Source organism: Leguminivora glycinivorella, chromosome 3 (genome assembly GCF_023078275.1).
Source record: "Leguminivora glycinivorella isolate SPB_JAAS2020 chromosome 3, LegGlyc_1.1, whole genome shotgun sequence".
In the NCBI taxonomy this organism is placed as follows: domain Eukaryota; kingdom Metazoa; phylum Arthropoda; class Insecta; order Lepidoptera; family Tortricidae; genus Leguminivora; species Leguminivora glycinivorella.
In genome coordinates, this window is record NC_062973.1 from 5,980,508 (window position 1) to 5,995,414 (window position 14,907).

The window sequence follows — 14,907 nt, forward strand, 5'->3', positions numbered from 1 at the left end:
TTGTATAACCAATAACTATTATTACCTATTAACGCAGGATAACTCCGTCATACACCATGCACACCTGCTCAGGAAGGATCAGCATGCACGAGCCAAACCTCCAAAGCGTGCCGAGAACCTTCACGATACCGTTGTCATACCTCTCCGACGAGTCGACCGAAGAGGTAGGTCCTTTTAATAATAGTCAATTATTTATTGGCCCTATATCTCAAACTCCGTCTATGCTAAAGCGAAGCTTATCTTACAAATTAAAGTTAGACACGTTATAAAAAGCGTCTACTCCTCAAATTCTGCATTTAAACTATTAAAAACTTGAATTCCAGTGGTTTCTGATTTTATGCTGTCAAGAGACAATATGGGTTCATTAGGAGTTGAAAGATTCTAGTCCCAATACTCGTACTAGTCAAAAGAAAGAAGAAGAAATACTTTATTTGCAGAAAAAGGGTACATAGCGTCTTATTAAATAATAAAGTGCACTGTTTCGTGTACAGTCGCCATCAGAGCACTTTGACTACTCCGATGTATCTGACGACGATTGTACAAATGTACACGGACAATGATTTCATTGAAAAGTCTACACTAAGCTTCGGAAATATGTACCCTTTTATTGTTCTTAATACCTAGATCTGACAGATGTATTGTCGGAATTTGAAGTCAATAATTACGAGTATTACGTAGGCGTAGGCACAAAGAGAAGAACAAGTAATGTAGTCTTTGAATTGTAGATAGTGGAGTTCAACTGCCGAAACATCTTCCGCGCCTCCCCGGGCCACGTGCTGGTGTCAGCGGATTACTGCCAGCTGGAGCTCAGGATCCTGACGCACTACTGCCAGGATCAGGTGCTGGTCGGCATCATGCGGGCCGGCGTGGACGTGTTCCGCGCCGTCGCGGCCAGCTGGGGACAGGTGGCTGAGGAACAGGTGTGTAGACTACTGCCAGCTGGAGCGCAGGATCCAGCACTACTGCCGGGACGAGGCGCTGCCATCATGCGGGCCGGCGTGGACGTGTTCCGCGCCGTCGCGGCCAGCTGGGGACAGGTGGCTGAGGAACAGGTGTGTAGACTACTGCCAGCTGGAGCGCAGGATCCAGCACTACTGCCGGGACGAGGCGCTGGCATCATGCGGGCCGGCGTGGACGTGTACCGCGGTCTCGGCCAGCTGGGGACAGGTGGCTGAGGAACAGGTGTGTAGACTACAGCCAGCTGAAGCGCAGGATCCAGCACTACTGCCGGGACGAGGCGCTGGCATCATGCGGGCCGGCGTGGACGTGTTCCGCGCCGTCGCGGCCAGCTGGGGACAGGTGGCTGAGGAACAAGTAAGTACTAATAGAGGTTTAACTTGAAAGTTGAAACTGACTTCTTAAGTTTTATATTATAACACTTTAAATTCTCGCGTTTTGTACGCATGTAAAATCGCCGTCAATAGAAATTGTCAACAATGTAAACAAACCATTATATAAAATATCAATATTCTAGCACGATTTTATTATTTAAAAGGTTGAGCATCATAATGTGATGTGATATGAATTGGTCAAATAACACATAGATTTAGCCAGCATCTGATGAGTTAGAATGGTTATTAAAGACATTTTGACTACAAGGTTTGTTTACATTGTTCACAAATTCTATTGACGGCGACTTTACCATATACCTGATTACTTCGGGTCGAACGCGATTAAGTGACGTCGAAGTTTTGCCACTTGGAATAAGTACAAAAATGTGCTCTTTATAGTCTTTATTGATCTTGGGAATTCCGCTGTTTAAGTCATCTAAGTTGTGATTAAAGTACCGTGCATTAGGTAAGAGGAATACACAGTTAAAAGACAGCCAAATTCTAAGCGTTGCATATTTTTCTACGTATGTACATTGGCATAGATGAATTAAAACGGGGTCAAGTTAATGAAAACCAAAATACGGATTCCGCCGCTCGTCTCAATTCTGGCGAACAGCTTTCTTGCATTAGTACAGTATTACAGCGTCAGAGGCAGCCTATTCCCCGCTATTTGAACGAAGCTTTCTATCGCAATAGCACAGACGTGCTAACTCCCCATAATCGCCTCTTTCACTCGTTCCCGGCTATATTCCCATAGCCCTGAATACGTAGTATTTATTTTACAAATTTTCCCTCTAAATAAGCTAGTTTCCTATACTTAAAATATTTTATGCAGTGCACCAAATAAAGCACCACATAATTAGAAGAAAAACATGGACAGTAGTTATGTTTAAACATATTTTCTACTTAATAAGTCAAAGAGAAAGATATATAAAGTAAATTAATTGACCGTGACGTCACTCCTCAGTATTTCATAGTAATTCCATATTAGCAAATCGTTTTGACAGTTCTTAAAAAGAAGCTGATTTGACTAGTAGGAAACTAGCCTATTGCTTTTTTGCATGAATGCATAAGAATCTTCTTGAGCAGGTTTTGCTGATTCTGCAAAAGATCGATAGGCAAATATTTTCAATTTAGCTATTAGGTACGAGTAGAATGTTTTATCTGCCACTAGCTTTTGCCCGCGGCTTCGCTCGCGTTCTAAAGAGACAAAAGGTAGCCTATGCCACTCTCCATCCCTTCAACTATTTCCACTTAAAAAAATCACGTCAATTCGTCGCTCCATTTTGCCGTGAAAGACGGACAAACAAACACACACATACTTTCCCAGTTATAATATTAGTATGGATATAGCAGGAGTCACGTAACTGCTATCTAATGAGAGGTCAAGTTATATTAGATACCGAATCGAATGCGGTTTACGAATAGGAATACTAAGCTGTTTATTACAGAGCTTAAGCCATCCTTAGATGCACTTTTATTAAAAACAAACCATATTCGTTGGTAATGAAAATTTCTGAAAAGCGATGTCTATCTGTCTCGTAACTTTGCTAAATATATAAAAGAAGAAACTAACTGACTGACTGACATATCAACGCAGAGCCGAAACCGCTGGTCCTAGAGATTCCAAATTTGGCACGTAGGTTCCTTATAATGTGTAGAGGAGCACTAAGAAAGGATTTTTTAAAATTCACATCCTAAAGGGGTGAAATGGGGGTCCAAAGTTCAACGTTTAAATAAGATTTACTCTTAGTACGCGGGCGAAGCCGCGGGAAAAAGCTAGTTAACCATAAAGGAACCCAGGACATTTTCTATTCTGTAGGTATACTTATATATGGGAATATATGGATAGAGTATTTCATGTCTTACTCAAGGCCAAATAGTCATACTTGTTATGGAGAATTTTTGGCCAAAAGCTGCACTTTTGGATGGAAGCAAGCCGCTTTGCATGGTGATAGTAGACATCATAGTAAACGATTTTTTCCGAGGATATCGAAATTTCATCCCTTAGGAAGCCGAGCTTAGCGAGGTGTTTTATGAAAATGAAAAAAATTCTATCTTTTTATTGTATCGTCCGATTTTGACAAAACGTATCTCAAATGAAAGGTATTGATTTGTGTAATTTAAAAAAAAATAAAAAGAAAAACATTTGAAGGAAGAGTAAGAAAAAAATAAAAAAAGGAAATTTACGTCTCGCGCTGAATAACTTCAAATAATGACAGACAAAATGTACAATGTCGATATACGAGTTTTTTTTAATCGAAGACAGATAAATTTTTAGTTGAAAACTGAAGACTGCATCGAAATCAGATTAGCATTTTTTAAGATACAAGTTGCCAAAGTTGGGAAAGATCGCTTTATATGGCCACTTTGAAATTCCTTTGCCAGAAAGTCAGAAATAATATGTTTATCTGACACAGAAAAATACATAGTAACAGTACACATCAAAATAAAATTAAAAATTCCGAGGATATTTTAATTTCATCCCTTAGAACGACGAGCGTAGCGAGGTCGGTTACGAAAACCGAAAAAAAATCTCATTTTTTTGTACGTCGTCCGATTTTGACAAAACATGTTTCATTTGAAAGGTATTGCTTTATGTAACTTAAAAAAAAATATTGAAAAAAATTGGAAAAAAATGTAAGATTTTTAAAAAAAAAACCTTAATTTTCGTATCACACTGAATAACCGCAAAAAACGGTAGACACGGTGTATAATTTCGATATATGATTTTTTTAAATTAAAGACAAATAAATGCATGATTATAAACTAAAAACCAAATCAAAATCGAATCAGTAGTTTTTAAGATGCAAGTTGTCAAATTTGGCTTAGTTTGTTTATATGGTCGCTTATAAATTCCTTGGCCAGAAAGTCAGAAACATTATATTTTTCTTACAGTTAAAAGTATGCATAGTACTTCAGTTTTCAACTACAAATTTATCTGTCTTCGATTAAAAAAAAACTCGTATATCGACATTGTACATTTTGTCTGTCATTCTTTGAAGTTATTCAGTGCGAGACGTAAATTTACTTTTTTTAATTTTTTTCTTACTTTTCTTTCAAAAATTTTTTTTTGTATTTTTTTTTAATTAAAAAAATTAATACCTTTCATTTGAGATACGTTTTGTCAAAATCGGACTACACAATAAAAAGATAGAATTTTTTTTAATTTTCATAAAACACCTCGCTACGCTCGGCTTCCTAAGGGATGAAATTTCGATATCCTCGGAAAAAATCGTTTACTATGATGCCTACTATCACCATGCAAAGCGGCTTGCTTCCATCCAAAAGTGCAGCTTTTTTTTCATAACTAGTATGACTAAAAAGATTAGGGCCGAAGAAGGCAATTTTTCCACTTTTAAATTTATTTTCAAATGTTTATGTTCGAAGAGAGATACAATATACTTCACCATGTCAGAAATAGCCTTTTGTTCATCTTGCGCTCTGACTGTGGCTGTTTGATAAAGAAAGTTCGCCGGGTAATTTGGGACCCTGCCAACTTCGTTTGTGGGTTAGTGCTTTTCAGTTCTGTCTGATCTAAGCACTAGGTATGCCTACTAGTACTAAGTGATCAAGTTTTTAATTAACCTGCCCTGTTGGCATAGAAAATGATTTTTCTATGCTGTTGGTATGTTTTGGGTCTTTGAAACTTATTTTCAAAGTCCTTGACAATCGGCTTTGCTAAAATTTGGTAGGTATACTAATGTAAGAGCAGTAACAACGTTATAATAATGACATAAAACTGATTTGATGAAGGATAAATTGCGTCAAAACTATTATAAAAATTTTATGACTGAAGGATCTTTAGGTGAAATCATGGACCTACTCCACAGAAAAGAAATGTTTAATTTTTTATTGAATCGCGTAACATGAGAAGAATCATGCCGTTATGTCATTTTTTTTCTAAACTTATATTTAATGACAAGCCCTTCATAATCAAATATTTAATAAACGGGTGTACTCACGTTATTATATCGCGAATGTGCGACATGTTTCAGGCATAGGTGCTCGCGGCTGCTAGACTTCGTCACAGTGTAATAAAGTGTACTATCCTACAGCATGGCCACTCCCGCTCCCCGCTGAAAGTGCCCCCCATCCCCTCTCGGTTACCTCACAGTTACCGCCTGTCAAAAACGCGAACAGTCGACCTGTCATATTCACTCATACAAGCATAGTACGCGTCCACCTACACGTGCTTAAGTTGTTTGCTAGGAACGCACCTTTTTCATATATTTGATCGCCAGTGTCCGAGGTGTGACTCCGTGCACACATAATCGTTAGTCGTTAAGTCGTTATATTAGTTTCCCAAGTTTTATAAATAAGAGGGTACGCAGGTGCCTAATAGTTTTCGGTAAGTAACGCCCTCCGGTCCGCCCAAGCACTTAATAACCAATTTTCGATCGATTTTCTCGCTAGGTTGGTTACCTACTCGTACGAGTAACTTAATTTATTGGCCACTGCCAACGCTTTCCAATTATTATATAAACTCTTATACCAAACAAAAAATAACAGTTATAGATATAGAAGAGTCAAGAGACCGTATTTACCACAAAATGTTTTATTTTATTTGTAAAATTATTCCATGGTTCGTACAAAATGTGATACAACAATCATTCTCTGATCTCTAAATTTTCTATTTGTTTTAACTAGCTTTTGTCCACGGCTTCGCTCGCGTTAAATTCGAAAATTGCGGAATGTTCCATACAAATGTCCACCCCCTATTTTAGGGAAGTGGGGGGGGTTAGAAAAAGACAAAAAAGTAGCCTATGTCAGTCTCCATCCCTTCAACTATCTCCACATAAAAAATCTCGCTCAATTCATCGCTCCGTTTTACCGTGAAAGACGGACAAACAAGCAGACACACATACTTTCCCATTTGTAATATTAGTATGGATATTTGAAACAAATCGTAGATACAATTAAAAAAAGTAGTCCCTACTTAATACTTATACTAAGTTATAAGTACGATCGCCATTTCACATCTTCTTTTATGTTTTGTAGTTGCGACAAAATCCTTTTGTTTAAAACTTCACTTCCAAACTAGTTATTATTTACTGACGTCGTTATCCCTTAACTATTCAATATATTTCACAGTCGAAATGCAATGTAGTATGTTGTCGACTAATGAGTCTAATGGCCCCCAGATTAGCCTAATTGCCTAATATGTTTGTATGGAAAATGACTGCCGCAAAACATTAATAACAAACGCGATTTTCGTAAACGTGGTTCGCGTTGCAAGTGCGTCTTCGAAAAATAAAGTGACTGTTCTTAGCACCGTCGCATACAAACATTTACGAATGAGAGGTCACTTTTCACTGCGTCCGACTGATATAAGTATTTTTCCCCTCACTACCTCGGAAACACGTGTTTAATCCTTAAATACCAGCGGGTAAAAACGCATTTTATCCACTAGTGGGTAAAGTAATTGGCCCTTAAATGTAGTAAAATTAACTGCTTTAAAATTTATAAAAGTAGGTGAATCTAGTAATGAAGATGATTTATCACCTGTGGAACTACTGGAAGCAGTGATAAACGCATGTTTTGTGTTGTAGTTTCCTCGCTATAATGAGGGGTAAAGTTTCGTGTTACACATGGGTGCAAATGTATTTTACTTCTCGTGTATTTAAAAAGTTCAGGATTCTATTCTCGCTTCGCTCGTGGTTCAACTATAGTATCCTTCCATTTGCTCGTTTTTCAATTCCACACTCGGCGTTAAAATACAGCTTTGCCTCCTTGTATAACAAATAACTATTGTTTATGACTTGGGAGTCTTGTCTATAACGTAAACGTTTCGGTAAGCCTCATTTTGAACAGAAGCGCTGGTAAGAGCGTGCAACTTTCAATCCGGAGGTCGCGGGTTCGAACCCCGGCCCGTACCGCGAAATGTTATTTGATATCCGACACTCACTTTTCGGTGAAGGAAAACATTGTGAGGAAATCGGATTAATCCCAACAAGGCCTAGTTACCCTTTGGGTCGGAAGGTCAGATGGCAGTCGCTTTCGTAAAATTGGTGCCTACGCCAAATCATGGGATCAGTATTCAAAGCGGACCCCATGCTCGCATGAGCCGTGGTGAATTCCGGTTGATGATGGTGAAGCCTCATTTTGAATAGGATTTTGAACAGCGCGCCAAATAGGACTTTTTGAAAACACAGCTTATGTAAACAAATTAAAACGAAAATGTTTTCCAAGGGGTTCTTAACGGCCGTGAAAGCGGTTCGGTTTCGATAATAATAAATATACAATGAATTTCTCTTCAAACGGAATGTTGTTGTGCAAAACAAACGCTGTTTATCGAAATACCTAACACAACACCAAATGCAAGAAAACTAAAAGTTATCCCAACGTAGCCATGCAAATGTGCTTTAGATTAAGGCTTCAGAGTTTTTGCGGGTCTGGTTTAGCATTTTAAATGGATCTCGTAGTTTTAAAGCTTTTTGCAAGTTCTTTGCTAAGCCTGATGCGAATCTAGCGACGTTGCCTGTTGGTCACCACAATTTCTGTAGCTACCATATAAAAAACTCAACTTTAACTTTCACTGCATCATTTATTTCATATGAAAAGTAAAAAATACACTTTAATCCGCCTACATATTTTTCTCCATTTTTCTTTCTTCTATCTTCTATTGTTTTTCAACCATAAACAAGTTATAGACTTTTTACCTTAAAGTTTCACATACAAAAAGTTTTAATACAAATTAAACTTGTGTTCTGTTCTGAACATTGCCGACAGCAAGTATCTGTCAAGATTAGTATAAGAGCTATCTGAACTCTGGTTACGGTACGGGGGTAATTTCGGCGAGTAGACAATAAGAAAATTGTTCGTGCTTCGTATTGTATAGTATTTATCAAGAACGAATTTAATACGGGACTGACAAAGCCCATACAAAAAAAGTCCACCTGAAATTTATGGGCTTTTTAGGTCTAAAACTAGATGGCGCTGTTTCGTAGCCTGGAAGTGGCCAAAATCATATTTACCCAAATATTTTTGCGTGTTTTAATTTTTTTATAAGAACAAATGACATATTTCTTTATTTTAATCTCATGATATCACGTCAATACACATTTTGAAGTAAATATAAATGTGTAGTTATGATAGTATTTAATAGGTGGCGCTAAAAAAATTAGGTACGAGGTATTCTTAGTATGGAATGGAAACTGTAAATCATGTATAAATTATCGTTGGTATTTATTTTTTCTATAGTTCTTCTAAACTACTTATATGCCACGGAGGGTAAACGATTTGGCCTCTTGACTGTGCAGCCTGACATATTTGAGTAAAGTGCTTGTAACATGCAAACAGGTAAAATACGAGTTCCTTAAGTTCCTTTATTGCTATTTTGGAAACGGAACCCCTAAAATGCGGTTCATAGCCAACTCATTGTATTCCACTTCCCAGTAAACAACCGCTAAGCTTTGTGTTAACATCAAAAGAATCTAGCAGATCCAATTAATTATAAAGCTATTGAAATTCTTTTGTTTTGCTGATTGGCCGCTTTCGCGGAGGCGTGGACAGAATATGATATTGAGAGGGGAATGCCCCGCTTCTCCATATAATTGTAGCCTGACAGGCTGGCACTGATTTAAACTTTCACGATTTTTACACATATTTAAAATTGCAAACGGGACTTAATCGCGTATTACTATGTTTTAAACACTAACATGCAATTTTAAATAATCGTAGCCTGTATTTTCCTTCTTTTATTTTGACATTATTGAAAAAGTCTTTCCCTTTCACGGAAGCCATTGGATATTCCGGACCTTTGGGAAGCGTCCGCGGAGCTGAAGCCAACAATTTTGATACTTTAATAAAGGTAGTTTATTTTCTTTTTCATGTTTGTTTTCATTATATTGGTGTAATTTTTTTTATTAAATTTACAGTGATTATTTTTATAAAATTTACAGTCATAGAATTGAAAAAGCTTGGTTTTAGCGCCAAATGACTAACTGCTTTAGTTCTTCTGTTTATTTTTTTTCTGTTTTGTTCAGGTGGATGACGACCTCCGTCAAAAAGCCAAACAGCTCTGCTACGGCATCATCTACGGCATGGGAAACAAAACACTCTCGCAAACGCTAGACGTGAGCGAGATGGAAGCTGCCGTCTTCATGGACTCCTTCCACAAAACTTATCCGGCTATTAAGGTGTATACGCAGAGAGTTGTGGAAGACTGTAAGAGGAATGGATACATTGAGACGCTTAAAAAGAGGAGGAGATACCTGCCTGATATTAATAGTGGAGTGGCTTCTAAGAGAAGTAAGTCTTAGTTAATTTTCAGTGAGGTCCAACAGGTCTCCATTGCAGTTCAGGGTGGTAATGCAGCGGGAATAACGGGGACTTTTGAGCCAGGTACGGTCCAGGGAGGAATATTTTAGTTTTAGTAACGTTTATGACCTGATTTGTATTAGTCACCCATTCGACATGTAACATTACATAATGTAACATACTTTGACGAAGCCTGCGCTGTGGATGTATTTTCAGTTGAGTTATACTGACTACACTACGGAGAAACCAAAAATGTAGGTACATATTTGGAAGCGGCTGGCTTCATAGACTCATTCCACAAAACTTATCCTGATATAAAGGTGTATTGTATACCTACCCAGAGGGTTGTGAAAAACTGTAGGAGGAATGGATACAGTGAGATGCTTAAGAAGTGGAGGAGATACCTGCCTGATATTATAAGCGGAGTGGCTTCTAAGAGAAGTAAGTCTTAATTCATTTTCAGTTAAAGTTATCAGCTATTCCGACTAGGACGAAGGTTCAAATTTATTTTTCTGACAACTAAACCCAGTAAGTTATAGAAGACTGTATTAGGAGTTAGGAGGAATGGGTACATTGAGACACTCATGAAGCGGAGGTGATATTTGTTGATATTAATAGCGGTCCGGCTTCTAAGAGTACTTAAATTAAAAGCACGTGGTTTTCAGTTTGTAATATGATTAGCTCCATATGTTTTCAACTTAATCATTTATTTCGGTTGCTAAGTTTACTGGGTGTCTCTAAAACTAATGCCACAAAAAAGGGTGATAGATCTCATTAGCTATCACATTAAGCGAATTTATTGAAAATTTATTTAATTCTATAACAAATTTAGGAGCATATGAAAGGTTAACGTGGTTTTAATACGTTCGTGTTCTGCCTACCCCTTTATGGGATACAGGCGTGATTGTATGTATGTGTATGTATGTAATACGTTCAGGACTAAGCGCGTGCTACGAGCTACGAACGTAGGAGATAACATGGGTATGTCGCGGCGCCTCGACTATCGGGTCACTGGCACTGAATGTGTTTAACGCAAAACGTTTGACAGTGACACACCCCATTTTACATCAGAAAATCTTATGGCCATACATTGTGCCCTTATAAACTTAGCGCTGCAATTGTATTGTCATTTTTTCTACATCCGTCGTATTTAGTTATTAGTTAATTAGACCACGGCGAAGGCAAAAGTGTATAAGTATTGAGTTTTTATAACATGCTAATATAATGATAATGATACTTTCAGGATTTATTCAACGTTTTTAATTTCAAGCTTATACTCATGTTGCGTTAAATATACATCAAGGTTGGAAACCTGGATGTTTCTTTTTCATTATCTGTGTTACCATGGCAGGCCTGAACTTATTACGTCACGTTTATGAATAATGACTGCTACACAGCAGTTAGAAATATCATATATTAGAAAATAGAAAAAAAATATTCGTAAAAAGAATGTTTAATGTTGTTATTTTATCCAGAATACTGCGATGTAACATTGTACACAAGCCGCAAACTGTTTAGCAATACTCTGCACCTTTACAAGTCGTCTGTTTCATTTTTTTATGCGATAGGAGGCAAAGGAGCAGACACGGCGACCTGATGGTAAGCGATCACTGCCGCCCAATACACGAAACACCAGAAGTTAGGTTACCGGCCTTTATGATGGGTGTACGCTCTTTTCTTGAAGGTCGTATCGGTTCTAAAAACCCCATGCGACAGTTTCCAATCAGCAAAACATCCAAAAACAATAAAATCCCTTGTCACCAGGTGCGGCCGAGCGCCAAGCGATCAACACCACCATCCAAGGATCAGCGGCAGACATCGCCAAATCCGCCATGTGTGCCATCGACACAAGAACATCCACGCACACACATAAACCTCGCCTCATACTACAAATGCACGACGAACTTATATACGAAGTGCCTGAGACTAGTAAAGCTTGGTTTGAAAAGGTTCTTAAAGAGGTTATGGAGAATAGTGTGACGCTAAGAGTACCGCTGCCTGTTAAAGTGAAGAGTGGTTACACTTGGGGTACATTGGAAGAAATTAAAGTATGATAGTCGCAGTCAAATCCTTCATGTGTGCCATCGACTAAACAAGATCCACGCACACACACAAACCTCGCATCATACTGCAAATGCACGACGAACTCATATACGAAGTGCCTGAGTCTAGTGAACTTTGGTTTGAAAAGGTTTTGAAAGAGATTATGGAGAATAGTGTGACGCTACTCTTAGCGTCCTACCGCTGCCTGTTAACGTGAAGAGTGGTTACACTTGGGGCACTTTGGATGAAATTAAATTATAAACAGCGATGAGACTTATAGAAGTGAATTCCATGTGGATTTGAATATTATACAGGCTTTATAGCAATTTATACTGATGGTAAAATAGAAGAAGTCCTTCAAAAACTATGTCTTATGCTTGTAATGCTACGAATGCGCAACGAAATCGAAGGCAAAGTCTTAGAGAAGAGATAAAGTGACAGAGATCTTTGTCATAGTTGTATGTAAAGATAACTAGTACTAAAGAAATTTTTGAATGTAAACAATCAAGAATAGTGTTGAAATGTGATATATTTATTAGTCGCAGTTTGGTCGCCTTAACCTTCAGGTGAGTGACATTTTCGTCATCTAAGTGACTTGCTGCGTATAATAGTGCTTAATAGAGCGATATTTACTATTGATTTTGTCTATAAATTTATGCATTAATGATGTAAGTTGGTGGCTGTTTTCATTATACCCCGACCCTAAAGTTCGTCTCAATTCGTGGAAAGTAGTGAGGTACCGTTATCGGGAATTTTCTTAGGTAGAAAGTAAAAATATATTCAAATTGACGGAAAATAAGGAAATTTAAATTTTTCTATAGTATAAAGTACTAGCTTTTGCCCGCGGCTTTGCTCGAGTAAGAAAGACACAAAAAGTAGCCTATGTCACTCTCCATCCCTTCAATTATCTCCACTTAAAAAAACACTTCAATTCGTCGCTCCGTTTGGCCCTGAAACACGGACAAACAAACAGACACACACACTTTCCCATTAATAATATTAGTATGGACTTAAGAGACTCTCGCTAGGTGGCTGGATCAAGGGCCAGATGCAGAAGGCGGTGATCTTGGACACGGCGCGGATAGTCCGACGGTTCCTCTCTCTGCAGCCCTAACCACCGGCAGCTTGGGCCCTGCCCCGCTGCTGGCGACACCCTAGGTTAGGTTTTTTATAATGTGTTTATATGTTTTTTATATTGTTTTGTATGTGTTTTTGTATTTTACTTTTATATTCATATTATAAACAGCCTAGCCTAAGAAAGAAAATAAATACTGAGATTAGTATGGATAAGTATACTTATTTCAAACTACTACTATACATACTTATTTCAAAAACCTTCAACACTAAACTTCCATGTCTCTTAATTCTGCGATAATATCCCTTGGTAAATTAACAAACAGAAGTCGCGCCATATTATGTCTATAAGTTGATGTTGGGAACGGAAAATATTGCCAAAACAAGGAGCGGGAAATATTCTGTGGCACAGCGCGGCGGCAGGTAATGACCGGTCGAAATACGTAAAGCCCTGTAGGCCTAGCACGTGACTACCGCGAGAGTATGTCGCCGCGAGATAGATCACATGTCTTTTTCTAACTGTATCAATGACATAAGGACAGATAGTCTATCTCGCGGCGACATACTCTCACGGCAATCCTGTGCTAACCCTGCAGAGTTGGTAATTAAACCGTGCTGAATTAAATATTACCACTATAAGTTGTGGCCGAAAAAAAAATACGGCACGAAATAGTCAAAAGGCCGAGTTCGTAAGTAAATAGCGGTAAATGAAATATTACTGCTACAAGTTGACATCGGGAACGGGAAATATTGCCAAAATAAAATGCGTGCAATATCCTGTGGCTCAACACTGAGACTCGGACTGTAAGAGGCCGGAGTTGGTAAATAAAATATTACCGCTACAAATTGACATAAGGATCGGGAAATATTGCCAAAATAAAATGCGGGCAATATTCCGTGGCTCCACACTAAGACCCGAACTGTAAAAGGCCGGAGTTGGTAAGTAAACAGCGGTAAATAAAATATTACCGCTACAAGTTGACATAAGGATCGAGAAATATTGCCAAAATAAAATGCGGGCAATATTCCGTGGCCCAACACTAACGCCCAAACTAGAAAAGGCCGGAGTTGGTAAGTAAACAGCGGTAAGTGAAATATTACCGCTACAAGTTGTGGTCGGTCGGGGAATAGTTTTGGGTTCCGAACTATGGAACAATTATTCATATTATGTGCGGGGTCGGGAAAATGATCGGGTTTGATTTTATTACTACATAAAGTAGGTATTTTGTGAAGTTAGATTAGTGTCAGGCTTTCTTCTTAAACGTTAAACCTTAGACCTTACAGCAATAAATATTTAATCAGCTCCTTGAAGTGTAAGTTCTGCAAAAGCGATCACTGCCGCTCATGTTGCGTGTTATGTGTCTTCAACCAGTGTGTCCTGCCCACCATAACATACGGTGCCGAGACATTGACGCTCACTAAAAAGGCTGTGCATAAGATACTGGTAGCACAGAGAGCGATGGAGCGCTCCATGCTCGGCATTAAGCTTCAAGATCGAGTGAGGAATGTCGAGATCCGACGCCGCACCAAGGTGCGGGACGTGGGTGACGTCATTTCCAAACTCAAATGGAATTGGGCGGGGCATGTTGCCAGGCAGAGTGATGGCAGGTGGATCAAAATGTAGACCGAATGGTGGCCGCTATCGGATGTAAGAAGCGCCTGGCATCCGTTGGCTCGTTGGGTGGACGGCATTCGAAAAACTGCGGGGCACTTCTGGATGAGATTAGCCCAGGCCCCGTAGCCGAATGGCATTTCTCCGACGCCAAACGAAAGCGATACGCCGCTGGCTCTGTCGCGCCAATACGCAAGCGCGATAGAGATAGATATCTACTAGCGCTTCGTTTCGTGAGCGTTTCGTGAGCGATTGTGCCATTCGGCTAGCCACCCTGGACCGGGATAAGTGGCGTACACGAAGGGAGGCCTGTGCTCAGCAGTGGGCGATTAATGGCTGAAATAATGATGATGATTATGATGTGTCCCTTGCTACTGGAAACAAAAAATGCCGTAAACTTTGTAATGGTAAAACACTGCTATTTATTTAGTAATTTAGCGGGAAATGGAATGAAAATCTCGCAGTGTCTTATTTACTAGAAACACTCAAATACTTGTTATATATATATATATATATATTTTTAATTAAAAACTCTTTATTTACATGAACATATTTACATAATTATATAAGAAACTAAGACTAAAC

General features: G+C 38.7%; 1 protein-coding gene across 1 annotated transcript in view; it reads left to right on the plus strand.

Annotated features, from left to right (window-relative positions):
- Window positions 1-12,308, plus strand: part of LOC125224916 (DNA polymerase theta) — a 28,532-nt gene extending 16,224 nt beyond the window's left edge. The window contains exons 7-10 of the mRNA XM_048128434.1: window positions 38-164; window positions 726-920; window positions 9,320-9,584; window positions 11,358-12,308. Coding sequence (XP_047984391.1) covers window positions 38-164; window positions 726-920; window positions 9,320-9,584; window positions 11,358-11,647 — 877 coding nt within the window. The 3' untranslated portion in view covers window positions 11,648-12,308. The remainder of the gene's footprint in view (window positions 1-37; window positions 165-725; window positions 921-9,319; window positions 9,585-11,357) is intronic.
- Window positions 12,309-14,907: the final 2,599 nt, after the last annotated feature.